This window comes from Pogona vitticeps, chromosome 5, assembly GCF_051106095.1.
Source record: "Pogona vitticeps strain Pit_001003342236 chromosome 5, PviZW2.1, whole genome shotgun sequence".
Taxonomy (NCBI): Eukaryota; Metazoa; Chordata; class Lepidosauria; order Squamata; family Agamidae; genus Pogona; species Pogona vitticeps.
The window spans coordinates 163,685,963-163,698,292 of NC_135787.1; the positions used below are offsets into that span (position 1 = coordinate 163,685,963).

A 12,330-nucleotide genomic window follows, 5' to 3' on the forward strand; every position below is an offset into this window, starting at 1 on the left:
GCATCAATCTAACACTATGCTAGTTCAAAACTTTTTAAAAATATTAAGTATTAAAATGTGAGGGGAGTGGGGACAGTTGCTGCTGGTGGTGGTGACACCCTTGCAGCTGCACTAAAACTCATGATTCTTGCTCCTTTTATCACCTCCTGGAAGCTCCCCCTCTCCCTCTTTCTTGGTTTTGCAGAGCTTCCTATGGTTGGAGAAAGCAGGGTACTGGTTTTCAAAGCGAGGAGGTGCCACCTCCACCTACCCACTCTCCCCCTGAAAGAAGCCTTCACAGAGTGGAAGGCTGGGAGACACTTCCCCTCCCCATTTACTTAAACATAGAGGCAAGCCATGGCGGGAGTGCGGTTTTTGTGAGGGTGCACATACCAACACAAAACCATGCGACATTATATTGATTCATAAACAAAACACCCCAAGGTAGCCTCTGATTTAATTCAACAGTGTAGCTGAGCCCTGAGTGGGAAGTACTGCGATTCAAAATTTGTTTTTTGTTCGCACTGCAGGTACTGAAATTGGGGTAAAATTGATGTAAGAAACATCAATACCCTTCTGTATGTGGATGATATAACCCTCCTCTCAGAAACTCAAGAAGGTCTAAAGCAGTGATTCTTAACCTTGGGTTACTCAGGTGTTTTTGGACTGCAACTTCCAGAAGCCTTCACCACCTGCTGTGCTGACTGGGGTTTCTGGGAGTTGCAGTTCAAAAACACCTGAGTAACCAAGGTTAAGAACCACTGGTCTAAAGTACCTGATCATGAAACTCAAAGAAGAAAGTGAGAAGTTTGGCCTCTTTTTGAATTTTAAAAAGACCAAACTGATGACACCTGCAAAGAATTGAAACATCAAAATAGTAACTGGTGGAGAGGAGGTTGAATGTGTGGAAGAAGTCATCTTTTTAGGTTCACTGGTCAATCAAAATGACGATTGCAGCCAAGAAATAAAATGTCGAATAATGCTAGGTCACACAGCAATGATGAGTATGAATCAAATATGGGAACTTAAGGATGTCAGCTTGATGAACAAGTGCAGATTAGTTTACACCATTGTGTTCTCCATAAGTACATATGGCTGTGAAAGTTGGATGATGAAGAAGATGGACAGAAGGCAAATTGATTCATTTTAGCTATGCTGTTGGAAGAAGTTCTTGTGCATTCCATAGACTGCAAAGATAACAAATCAAGTAGTGCTAAAGTGCATAAAACTAGATATGTCAATGGAAAGCAAAATAATGAAACTTAGACTTAGTTACTTTGGCCATGTCATGTGATCAACATCACTGGAGAAAGACGTTATGCTCATAATGATCAGTGGTAAAAGACAACAAGGACACGAAATAATGCGTTGGTTGGATGTAATCAAAGCAGACATTGCCCAAAATATAAAGCAGCTGACAGAAGCTATTGTTGTTGTTTGTTGTTTAGTCGTTAAGTCGTGTCCAACTCTTCATGACCCCATGGACCAGAGTACGCCAGGCCCTCCTGTCTTCCACTGCCTCCCGGAGTTTGGTCAAATACTGTACAAGATCAGAAATCATGGGAGAGAGCTGGCTTATGAAATTGCCAAGGGTCGGATATGACTGAATGGATAATTTGATTTAATTGAAAGTATTGAAGACTTGCTGCTTTCCCCCTTTGAGACATATTTTTCAAAGGATGGCAATTTAGAAAGGAATATAGCTCATATAGCAATTAGAATCTATTCCAGCCTTTCTCAAACTGAGAATGCTGTTTGACTACATACTCCATTATCTCCAAACTATATATTTTATTTATTTATTTATTTTATTTGTACCCCGCCCATCTGGTCTTGTGACCACTCTAGGCGGCTATGGTTAAAACTAGGAATGTACCATTCAGATTTATTGAACTCCAACTCCCAGAATTCTGCCTCAGTGCAGCTTTTTTAACAGGAAGCTAGGCTGGAGCTAGTCTATGAAGCTTTTGAGGAACATTTGTGGGAGGAGCTGCAGCTCATGAGTTTTCTTAAGGAATTCCAAAGGTTTACCCCCAACTCCAAATATCTACATCTAATTTCACATTAATACAATCTCAATCCATTTTCTACCAGAGTGATAGATTTAAAGTAGCAACAGAAAAATCTAATTTCACACAGGAAGAACCTGTATTGTTGCAACAATTCTTCTACAATTATTACAAAATGACAATGTGCTTAATATGGCACCAAGGGTAATCACACTGGTCAATGCCAAAATTTTCTAAAAATCTCCTTCCTTAATTTTCTTAGGATGTTGCCTCACACTAATTGGAGCATTGGTTCATCTTGCCCAGTACTGTCGCCTCTTAATGGCAGCAGTGGCTTTCTAGGGTTTCAGATGGAATTCTTTCCTAGCTTTACCTGGTGATCTTTGGTATTCTCTGGGTGTGGTCTGGGTGTGGTATATATGGTAGGAAGAATGCACCATATATATAATATGGTGCATATATATATATGGTGCATTCTTCCTACCATCATCTGCATTAGGAACCCAAATAAGCTCTGATAAATATGCTGAAAATCCCTCAACTGCACCAAGATGAAGCCTATGTTCAAAATATAGATTTGCTCATGCTCTGTCATTGTTAAATAACATACCAACACCTACTGATCTATTGGAAGCCACAGACTGGATGCCTCCAATACTCAGCCTAGTTTTCCTCTTCATTTTTCCTTTTCCATGGGGGCCAGTACCAGATGAACTAGCTAAGGAATCCTCAGTGTGCATATAATTTGTATTCCTTGTCCTCATACAAAAAGGTCCTTAGCATTTCCCAGCTGTATCCATATCCCTCCACCGCCTGAACATACTTCAAAGAGATGTGGATCTGTTTCCATTCTGAGATATTACTGTACAAGCACTATTCCCATCAGTAGCTCAAGTTACCTTCATGATTCCATTCCAGTTATCACCAGTTGAGACCTGGAAAAGTGTTAGGAAAGCCATCCCGAAGTTCTCAAAGGTGGCATGACGGCTCATACCCTCACAAGGGTTCTCATCGTTGCATACTGGAAAGAAGGGGGTTTAAAGGTGGAAAAGTGAACAAGTGGTTGTATTTCCAGTGAGGGGCAAAGGCAAAAAAGATGGTTCTTTAGAAATTAATCCTGGATTGGTATTCAACCCTACTCAGAAGTAGCTTTTGCATTCTGGTATTAGGCAAAAAGTTGAAACGGGTAGAACTTATTGGGTTGAAAAAACAACTCATATATTCTTGTGTGACATTTCCAGAGATAGGTATATTATTATAACATTTGGAAGAACCAGTATACATATCTGGCTCCAATGCATTTGCTGACTATATCCATTCCTTTTGGATCCTACCCTTGCAAAAATGCTGTGTTTGCATTGCCCATTAAAATTAATGGACTGTTAGCATGGATAAGCTTGCAGTCAGCAAAGGCATTGGAGCCAGATGTTGGAGCCAGCAAGAGTGACAAAGTAAATGATTGAACTTTTAATCCACTTAAGAGTAACAGATTCTCAGCTACAGCTTCATTTAACATTTGTTCAAGTGTTACAATGAAGTGTACATAAGACCTCCATGACAATAAAGAATGAAGTGCTGTATGTTTTAACCTAGTAGTGTCAAATACTCTTCTCTTCTATTCATAATTATAGTGTCAGCGTCCTGTCTGCCTACCTATCATTTCTGTCACTAGGTCATCAGTTTATAAGACAGGAACATTTTCTGCAAGGAATCATCTTTAATTTCTTGATAAATAGAAAACTCTATATGAGCCCTCTTACATGTTCTACACATGAAAACAGCTGTGAACAGGAAACCACTGGAGAATATGTGGCTTCCTCCCACATGCTGTTGGACTTCAGTTCCCATCAGTTCTAGCCACTATAATGAATCATGAAGGAACACAGAAGGTGCAGTTCAGCAACATCTGCAGAATCACAAAATCTTCATTTTTGTTTCTCTCATAGCTGAGTAGGCATCCTTTAGTGTCAAGAGACTATGGTAATGTGCTCTGAACAGAGGTATTGGAACAGCGTCTAGTGTGGCTGAGGAGGCCAATTCGAGAGTGACAATCCCTTCCACACTGAAGACAAATACAATCTGTCCCCTGTCCAGCTCCATGATTTTGCTGGTTTTGGGACTGCCTCTTTGCTTTGGCCTGCTGAACAAGTGTGTCTTCAAATTGGGAGAGGCCATGCTGCACCGCATGACTCTGAATGCTCAGATGTCAAAGTTTCCCATCTGTTGAGGTCCATTCCTAAGACCTTCAGATACCGCTTGCAGATGTCCTTGTATCGCAGCTGTGGTCTCCCTCTGGGGCACTTTCCCTTCACTAATTCTCCATATAGGAGATCTTTTGGAATCTGACCAATATAGCTGTCGCTGTTTCAGTAATGTATACATGCTAAAAATTCCAGCTCGATCTAGGACTACTCTATTTGGAACTTTGTCCTGCCAAATGATACCAAAAATGCATCGGAGACAACGCATATGGAACGTATTCAGCTTCCTCTCCTGCCATGCATGAAGGGTCCAGGACTCACTGCAGTACAGGAGTGTGCTCAGGACATAGGCTCTATAAACCTGCATCTTGGTATATGCTGTCAGCTTCTTATTAAGCCATACTCTCTTTGTGAGTCTAGAGAACATGATAGCTGCTTTGTCAATGCATTTATCCAGCTCGCCATCTAGGGACAGAGTGTCAGAGAGCATTGAGTCAAGGTACACAAAGTCATGAACAACCTCCAATTCTTGTGTAGAGATGGTAATAGAGGGAAGTGAGTCCACACCCTGGCCCATGACTTGTGTTTTCTTCAAGCTGCTTGTTAGTCCAAAGTCTTGGCAGGCCTTGCTAAAATGATTCATGAGTTTTTGGAGCTCTTTCAGCTGGACTTTGGTCTTCACTCTCAATCTAGAGAGATTCTCCCGTACACACACACACACACAAAGAGAGGTACTTTGCTAGCAAGAGGTGGCATGGACTGCTGGTTCAGTGGTTCATGCTGGTTCATCTATTGGTCCAACAGGTGTCCCAGAGGGGGCAGGGCAGAGAAGCCGGGGTGCTGCCTCCAAGTGAGTGCCTGTCAGAAGAGGCTCGGCTCGGAGCTGTGGAACACCTGTTGGACTGGTGGACGAACTGGCATGGGCCACTGAACTGGCAGTTTGTGCCCATCTCTGTTTGCTACTGTCACTGCTATTAGTAAGCCCATTCTGAGAAATGGATGAAGAATTTTGGTGAAAAACATTCCAGGTTTCTCTGTGGGAGGAAAATTTCAAGAGATTGCACAGCACTCTTTCTTTCTTTCGCAGTACGATTCAACCATTTGAAAATATTAAAAGCTACCACAGAAGAAGGAAGTGGTGGCAGGTTCTGTATAATAGTTCCCCTTAGTATACATCAGTATAACATAACCAGAGCTTGTAAAAGTTACTGTTTTGAATTAAAACTTCAAGAATCCCACAACCAACATGACCTTTTCAGGATTCTGGGAGTCTGAATTTGAAAAACTTACTTTCCCAAGCTCTCCTTGTGGCTGGTGAGAGTGTGGCAGGCAGAATGTTTTTGTTGCTGTTGAAAAACAAACAAACCCTGACCTCCCCCCTACTTAATTTTTAACAATAGGAGAAATTATTACAATGCTGCTAAACTTCCTACCCCACCCCCACCCCAGAATTGCTGTAGGAAGAGAAGGCTCAGAATCCTACTGGGCATTTAAGCACACACAGGTGACATTGTGGAAGTTGCAAGGAGATTGGCAAGTCTTTGAGGCCGAGTCCCAAGTCTGAGTCTTTGGTAACAAGAACCAAGTTTGACTGTGAATCTATGGTACCAATTACCAAGTCCCAGCCTCATGTCCGAGTTCCTGTTAGAAAGAGTTTTCCCCAGAAAAAAGGGAGGGGTGTGTGGGTTTTGAATAGTAAGTTGAGTCCGAGTCAAATCACTGGTGCAACTGAAGTCTGACTTGACAATGAATCCTGCAACTCGAGTCCCCCTCCCTGGGAAGGTGCCACAGCGAGTTGATGAGCACGTTGCATGTGCATGCTGGCTTTGCTCCCAGTTGTGAACCATGCCCATCGCAGTGCCTTGTCAATAAGCTGCAATGAGCCATGGCAGTTTCCACAGCTACTTTTACATGTGTGGAAATATCAAAAATGATTCAGAAATATGTCAGAACATCTCCCCCAGAAAATGGCTGGCTTGGTGGATGTTCACCGGCCTATTCTTTAAATCGCCCAGAGTAGTGGGTGTCACTAAGTGGGGGGAGGTGTAGAATTTAAATAAATAGATAAATCACACATGTGAAGTGAATTATGACTACGCATTCCCTGAACAATGCAACATCACTGAGAAGCTTCAGCTGAACAGTGGGCACTAAGACATGGAACAGAAATCCTGTCATACTAGATCCCTGGATGAAATGAAAACAGTAGTTAAACATTTGGTTCTATTCCTCATTCACTGCAAAACCTGATACTTTCTGGAAATGCTGATTTTCTTGTAATTGTTTGACACATTTTAGTGCTGAAAAACTTACCAAGTTTTCCAAAAAGCTCCACTCCTAGAGCAGCATAGATGAAAAAAAGCAGCATGAAGAGTAGGCCAAGATTCCCGACCTAGGAGTAAATCAAATACACAAGCCAAACTGAGTCACATGAGACGAGAATCATCCGACGGAGATACTAAAGGCTTCAGAGATGTACAAAGATGCATGGCTGGCTAAATGGGTGGCCCAGATGGTTCACCAGCAACAAAAATTTGGAATTTTGCATACCTGCCACTCAGTTCACATTAATATAATCGGGGGCAGTGGGGGCACAGAAATGTGTTATAAAAGATTTGGGCAACTTTAGTCATTGTCATGCAATTGGGAAAGAAAAAGACTTAGACACTTGGCCATTGGGTGAATAAGTCCAGAGCCACGGACTAGAAAATTAGGGCAGAAGAACCTGCACCTGTACTATCACAATTCGCTTGCCTAACGTGGACCGCTCAACAAACGTCAGCATTTCGTACTATTAAGAAAAAGAAAAATGTCAAAGGAATTGTAGAAGAAATTTGAGAGTTGACAAGAGATTTGACTAATTTTAAAAATAATAATATTTTTTTGAGATGCCGCCCAGATGGCTTCTGCATGTTGGGCTGCCTCTGCACATGCACCTGCCTCTCTGTTTTTAAAAAGTTTTTTTTAGTGGCAGCTTGGGGCTGCCTCTGCACATGTGCCCGCCTCTCAGCTAAGAAGGACAGATCCTGAAGCTGAGGCTCCAGTACTTTGGCCATCTAATGAGAAGAAAAGACTCCCTGGAAAAGACCCTGATGTTGGGAAAGTGTGATGGCAAGAGGAGAAGGGGACGACCGAGGATGAGATGGCTGGACAGTGTCTGCGAAGCAACCAACATGAACCTGACACAACTCCGGGAGGCAGTAGAAGACAGGAGGGCCTGGCGTGCTCTGGTCCATGGGGTCACGAAGAGTCGGACACGACTAAACGACTAAACACACAACGCATAGACAGAGGCAGTCCAGCCTGTGGGAGCTGGCCAGGCTGCCTCTCAAGGTGGTGGCAGCAGCAGCGGCAGCAGCAGCTGAAGCTAGGGAGGCAATGGGGGCAGTGGGAAGGAGGCAGGGGTTCTTTTATTTTGAAAAGGCATGCACTTTTTTTTAAAAAATGAACCAGTTTGTGGTTCATTTTTACAAAAAAAGAGGATGTTTTGTGGTTCATGACCATCTCTAATAGCAAAGCATTTGAGACAGAGAGACCTAAAGTCAGTCTGAAGATAATGTCCTTCTGGTCATGTTCATATTGATTAAATGTTTTTATATCACCTTTTTGTCTTACAAATAAAAACCAAAATGAAGGAACAAATTAATGGGAATTTAAAGTTTCAGTGAGAAAATGAACTCCATCAAAGCTGATATAGGAAAAGGAGAAGGTAACTTCAATTATGCTGTACACTGAAAGCCATTTGTAAGTGGGTGGTCTGAATTAGAAACCAAAATGTTAACAGAAGGAAGGCCAAAGATGGTCCCTGATCTCTCATCTGAGCTCTAAGCAGAAGGTACTGTATGTTTTAAAACCAGGCTTTCTGGGATTGCTCTTTCTAAAACAGAAGCGTAAAATGGCCTGCCTAAGGAGGTGTGGTGCAGTGTCCGATAAGTCGTATATGTTTTGAGTTACAGGTTCCAGAATCTGGTCAGCGTGTGCAGTAGCTATTTTGGAGGGAATTCTGGGAATTGTAGTCCAAAACCACAGACATGCACATCCCTAGTGCCCAAATGGCCCTGTATCTTCCTAGTCAGTAGAGGCCAGCGGCTCCAAAGTCAGTGGAATTGTCAATCTATTGTAGGTTTTCATCCAGATTTTAATAAAGGATTTATCCAAGGTCTGTACATATTTTAAAGATATAGCTCAACATCTAAGATAACTTTGATAATGATTGGATTAAAATCCAGAGTTAGTTCACCGCCCCACTGGCACTGCCAACTCTCCCACTTCCTCAAAAGCAGACACTACCTTTCCATGTCTCAGAAGTGCATGTGGATAACACTTTGGAAGGATAAGCGCTGTGTGACTAGCGAGCTCTGATATGCCAAGAGAGTGTGAATGAAAAGCAGAGGTGCCCCAGGTGGAAGAAGGAAAAGATAAAACAAATGAGTTAGAAGAGGGATGATAGGAGTTGGGGTAGGATCTAATTAGAGGTACTTCTTCTACCAGAGTTAATACATCTTCAAGAATAATAACATTATGGGTAATGTGGTCATCCCCTGAAGAGTCAGTGTGCAAAATATGGGAACTCAATCCAATCACTTAAGCACAGAACATTTTATTACTGCCTTAAGTGAAAATCTCAGTGCAGCCTTAACTATATGCAGTGATGCAGTGCTTTCTGGAGTTGTGTGATGCTCAAAGGACAGACCAGTGCAATGTCTTCAGAAGTACCTGAATCAGGCATTTAAGCACATTTTACATTCCTGCTGGTTCCAATGACACATCTTGCTGAAGGTGGCTGATATTATGATTGTTCTGTTTGTGTACTTACATTATTTGAAAAATATTTCACTGCGAATGGCTTTGGCTCTTTCCATCCAGAATATAAAATGCTATAAATAAAAATAAAGCACTACAGAAAGCCTATAATTTTTTTCTGACCCACTCCCAGGTTTCTTTAGAGTATGAGATATAAAAGAATAAGCCCACATGGGTCATATTTATGCTTAGGGAAAAGGTAAGCAATGTACAACCCCAAGGGATTTTATTAGGCAACCATCCTGTCCCATTTATGAGATTTCACAAGAGGCATCTCATGCAACTTTCCCATATTTCCCCACTGCTACCTGTGCCTTTTTTCTTTCCTCTGAAAACTGTAAAAGAGGAAAAGATGAAAGTCTAGCACCATGTCTTTTAATTGCTAGGAATATTGGTCTGGAGGCACCCCAGGAAACTTCATGCCCAGTTGCATACTTAATTTGCTTCCACATTTTGCATAATAGTCAAATATGGTTAAAAAATGCAATAGAACCTTTCAGTTTCTAGAACAGGAAATAAACTAAAAGTACCCGAAAGGGAAATTAAACATGGCATAATAGGATTGTGCTATTGGAGCTGCTGGGGTGGGGTGGGGAAAATTTGAATTGGCGGCTACAGTTTTGAGAAAAGGGTAACATACACCTTCCTCTGTGTCTCTCTGGGCCATTTCTTACCTAATATTGGTCACTGAGGGTAAAATACACAGGAAAAAGATGGGTACCTACAGGAATGTCCCTTCTGTGGATAACAGCAGCTTTGGGGCTGAGGCAACACTTTACAACAACAACAATGGCAACAGGAGCAGCAGCAAGAACAGGGGCATTAATTCACTCCAGCACTGGCATCAGTCTAAATGAGGACTCCACCACTCATTGTCGGAAGATATAAAGATATAAAGAGATTTGGTTGTAATTTCAAACATGTCCTGTTCAGCCATAATGGTGCAATCCTATATATGTTGATTCAGAAGAATGCCCCCTTGTGTTTTGGAATCTAGTCCTTTGCTCTGATCTCTAGCCGTGTCTCCCACGGCTAGAGATCTTGTTATCCAGCCATTAGCAACACTGATATTGCAGTGTTTCTGTACCATGTGAGGCGGGGGAAATATATTTTTAAAAATGGAGGATAGGTTAATCTCGTTTCTGACACAATTAGGGAACACATCAGTGGAAACTGTAAGCAGTAGCCAGATGTAAGCAGTATCTTTGATAGTCCTAACCCAGATTGAGACAATGGGCAGATTGGTAAAATCATCTGGGATGAGGCAGAGGCCAGTAGCAATCAGAATTAGAAAGGGTTTATTTCTAACTGTGGTTGTGATTGACCTCTGCCTCATCCCAAATGACAAATACCTGTACATTGATCTGACGAATAAATAGCTAATTGAGTTAGTTTGGGTGATAGCAGTGGTGTTTATTCATTGTGAGTACCAGGATTCAGCTGTGCTATGATTACTACTATATTACTTCTACCATTAGTGTTACCACCACCACCACCAGTTCTGCTATTACTTGTATGCTTTAAGTCAGAACCAGCTTATGGTGACCCAAACATGGTTTTCACAGTGAGATATTTATGGAATGGTTTCACCAGTTTCATACCCCCAGTGAGTTTCCATGGCTGAGTGGGGATTCCAGCCCATGCCTCCTGAGTCCTACTCTGTTACTCAATTCACTACACCACATTGAGTATCCTGCTTCGACTACTACTGACCCTCAAAAGCCTCCCCCACCCATCAGAACATTTGCACAATAGCAAAATTCCATCACGCAACAGGAAAAAGGTATTTTTAGGCAGAGGGAATAATGACATTTCTGTTCTTAAAAATGAGTAGAGTATTAGAGAGGCGTGTGCACTGTCATGATATTGCAGGATACTGCATTATAATGCATGTCATGATACTGACAAAGCAAAAGTAGCCTAATTCACAAACTAGAAAAGAGCAAGGCTTCTGGCCATCATGGAATCTGTAATCCCCAATAGCCTTAGTTATAACAGTTATAACCCTGGATTAGGCATGTATCTCTCAGGTGGTATGATAAAGGGTGGCAACTTGTCCATTATTACATTTGCTATTATTTTTAAAATCCTATTAATGGAAGAGAAGGAACTCTGCTTGGACCAGTGATTGTTAGCACCTTGGTGTTACGCAAAAGACTGTTTTAGCATCTCAGTGCCATCCAGAGGCAATTACTTCAAAGTGGAAAACAAGTGCAGAACTGTCTATGCAATATATAATCCTGAGGAAAATGGAAAATCCATGCTGGTTTCCTTTGGTGTGGCAGCTTTTACAGTGTCTTCACCCTAACTCCCCACACAAAATGTTGCCATTTCTAATAGAAAAATGTCCGGCTCCTCCATCCCTTACCACACATAGTTTGTGGGCAGGAGCCGCTCTGGATCACAATCCCCTCATTTATAAACCAAGGACAACAATCTGGCATTATAGGTGTTTTTGTTGTGGGGAGAAACAGCCTCTTTATTTGTTTATTCTCATACAAGAACACACCATTCAGTCTATGGCGTGGAGTACAGTAAGAAGTCTTACATTAGATGATGGTGCACTGGAGACAGGAATGTCAGATGACGCCAAGTGTCATGTGTCACTATTGAAGTTGAAGCCTCCACTTCACCACATTCACACACAGAGACTCCGTATCTGACCAATCAATCCTCTCCTCTATTTTGGGCAGAAATAGAAGATATGCTGCCTCTTTACGGCTTTTTGGAGGAGAGATTTGATGCTCTATAATCAATAGGCCTTTGTGATATTATTCCACCCTTAATAATTTTCTCCAAGAAGCGAAAAAGGCGGGTGGCGGGGTCAATGTGCTTCACCAGTCAATCATCCATCAGAGAGAATTCTGTCAGCCTGAGCCTTGCTTGGTACCTGTGGGAGGGAGTGGGAGCATCAGTAGCTACTATTCCTCTTGAGTGCTGCCTTTTACGAGTTGTGCAAAGCCTGCCATCCAGCTGCTGGTTTTCAGGTGACATTTCACTACATGCAAAGCAAGTCTTAGATGGAGGAGGCATTGCTTCTCATGGGACAGAAGTCTTTGTAACTGATTAGACAGGCTTGAGAATGAGAAAAGGAGGAAGATCCTTAAGCAGTCAGGCCTGCTCTTATTCTTTCTATTCAAAAAGAAAAAAGAACCTATTTTGATTTGGTACTCCAAAAGTACCAAAGTCATCTAAAAAAATTAAAAACGGAATGGAAAAAGACTATAAATAAGACTCTAATATAAATAATAATGGAGAAAGATTATGAATAAGACTATAATAGAAAATAATAGTCCTGTGACCTCAAGTCAATTCTGACTTATGGCAACCCTTTTCAT

The 12,330-nt window shown here is 41.8% G+C and overlaps 1 protein-coding gene across 2 annotated transcripts in view; it reads right to left on the reverse strand.

The window, feature by feature from the left end:
* The window catches only part of CACNA1I (calcium voltage-gated channel subunit alpha1 I), a 181,014-nt gene that overhangs the window by 19,714 nt on the left and 148,970 nt on the right, over positions 1-12,330 (reverse strand). For both annotated transcript variants that reach the window (XM_073000129.2, XM_073000128.2), the window contains exons 28-29: positions 6,503-6,581; positions 2,888-3,009 (exon numbers count right to left, since the gene is read on the reverse strand). In XM_073000129.2, coding sequence (XP_072856230.2) covers positions 2,888-3,009; positions 6,503-6,581 — 201 coding nt within the window. The remainder of the gene's footprint in view (positions 1-2,887; positions 3,010-6,502; positions 6,582-12,330) is intronic.